Source organism: Diaphorina citri, unplaced genomic scaffold, assembly GCF_000475195.1.
Source record: "Diaphorina citri unplaced genomic scaffold, Diaci psyllid genome assembly version 1.1 scaffold4917, whole genome shotgun sequence".
Lineage (NCBI taxonomy): Eukaryota > Metazoa > Arthropoda > Insecta > Hemiptera > Psyllidae > Diaphorina > Diaphorina citri.
The window spans coordinates 8,911-10,117 of record NW_007382301.1 but is presented as its reverse complement, the minus strand read 5'-3'; the positions used below and the strand labels follow the sequence as shown (position 1 = coordinate 10,117).

At 39.0% G+C, this 1,207-nt stretch overlaps 1 protein-coding gene across 1 annotated transcript; it reads right to left on the bottom strand.

Moving 5' to 3' along the window:
- Nucleotides 1-111: 111 nt before the first annotated feature.
- Nucleotides 112-882, bottom strand: LOC103521286 (craniofacial development protein 2; the record flags this gene model as incomplete). The annotated part of the gene is made up of 1 exon (XM_008486397.1): nt 112-882. A coding segment is annotated over exon 1 (771 nt), but the record flags the coding sequence as incomplete, so codon positions are not given.
- Nucleotides 883-1,207: the final 325 nt, after the last annotated feature.

The window sequence follows — 1,207 nt, the reverse complement described above, 5'->3', positions numbered from 1 at the left end:
GTCTTCTTCTGACTGAGGTCGTTTGTGTTTCTTTCTTTCTTCCATCAGGTTAATTATTTCTTGGGTAATCCATTTTTTCTTTTTCTCCCCTCCTTTGCTGAATCCAATTACTTCCTTGGCTGTTGACTCCAAAATGTGTTTGAAATTTTTCCAGTTCTCTTCGATGTTTTCTTTCGTGTAGGTATTACTGTACACTTCTAGCGTTTCTTTGTTGACTGTCTCTACAAACGTATTCCTGCTTTCTTCGTTTTTCAGTTTTTCTAGGTCCCATTTTTTGACAATTTTCTTCTTTGTTATTTTCTTTAACTTTATGTTCATATTTATAACAACAGGGTTGTGATCCGATCCACAGTCTGCTCCAGGTCTAGACTTGGCATTAGTGATGGCATTCCTGTATCTTTTGTTTACACAAACAAAGTCTATTTGGTTCTTGGTACCCCCATCTGGTGAAATCCACGTATGACGAGACGCTTCTTTCTGTTGGAACCAGGTATTGCACACAAAGAGGTTGTTCTCATGGCAGAAATTTATAAAAAGCTCTCCTGCAGAATTTCTAATACCTAAACCATAGGGGCCAATCACATCATCGACTTTTTGATTACCGACCTTGGCGTTAAAATCTCCTGTTAGGATCAGGACTTCTTGATATTTCTTTTTCTTAATGGTTTCTCTGAGGTCATCATAGAAGGCTTCTTTTTCTTCATCATCGCTAGCTAGGTTCGGAGCGTAGCATTGAATTATAAAGATATTGGCTGGACTTGCTTGGACGTTTATGGCTATGATTCTCTCGGATATTGGGAGGATGTTGGTAACATGAGTGGCAGTTCTCTCATTGCATATAAAAGCCGTTCCTTTTCTGCTGATATCGCCTCCGCTGTACATTGTTCTAAATCTCTCTCCTGTTGGTAAATTTGTTGTAAAGTCTCCAGTCCCTTGTAAGAAAGTTTCGCTTACGCCGAGGATATCAATATTCATATTCTTCATTTCATTCATGACATTTTCAATTTTACCTATTTCATTCAATCCCCGTACGTTCCATGTTGCTATTTTATATTTATTATTCGCATTGCACTTCTTTGGTTTGTTTCCCATACTAACAGATTTCTCACATCCAACCATACAGGAGGCAGCTGGAATGCGCTGAGTGCCAATCAGGTCGCGGGGGCAATTTTCATCCGAGGCTATACATCTGGTGTACTGCATTATT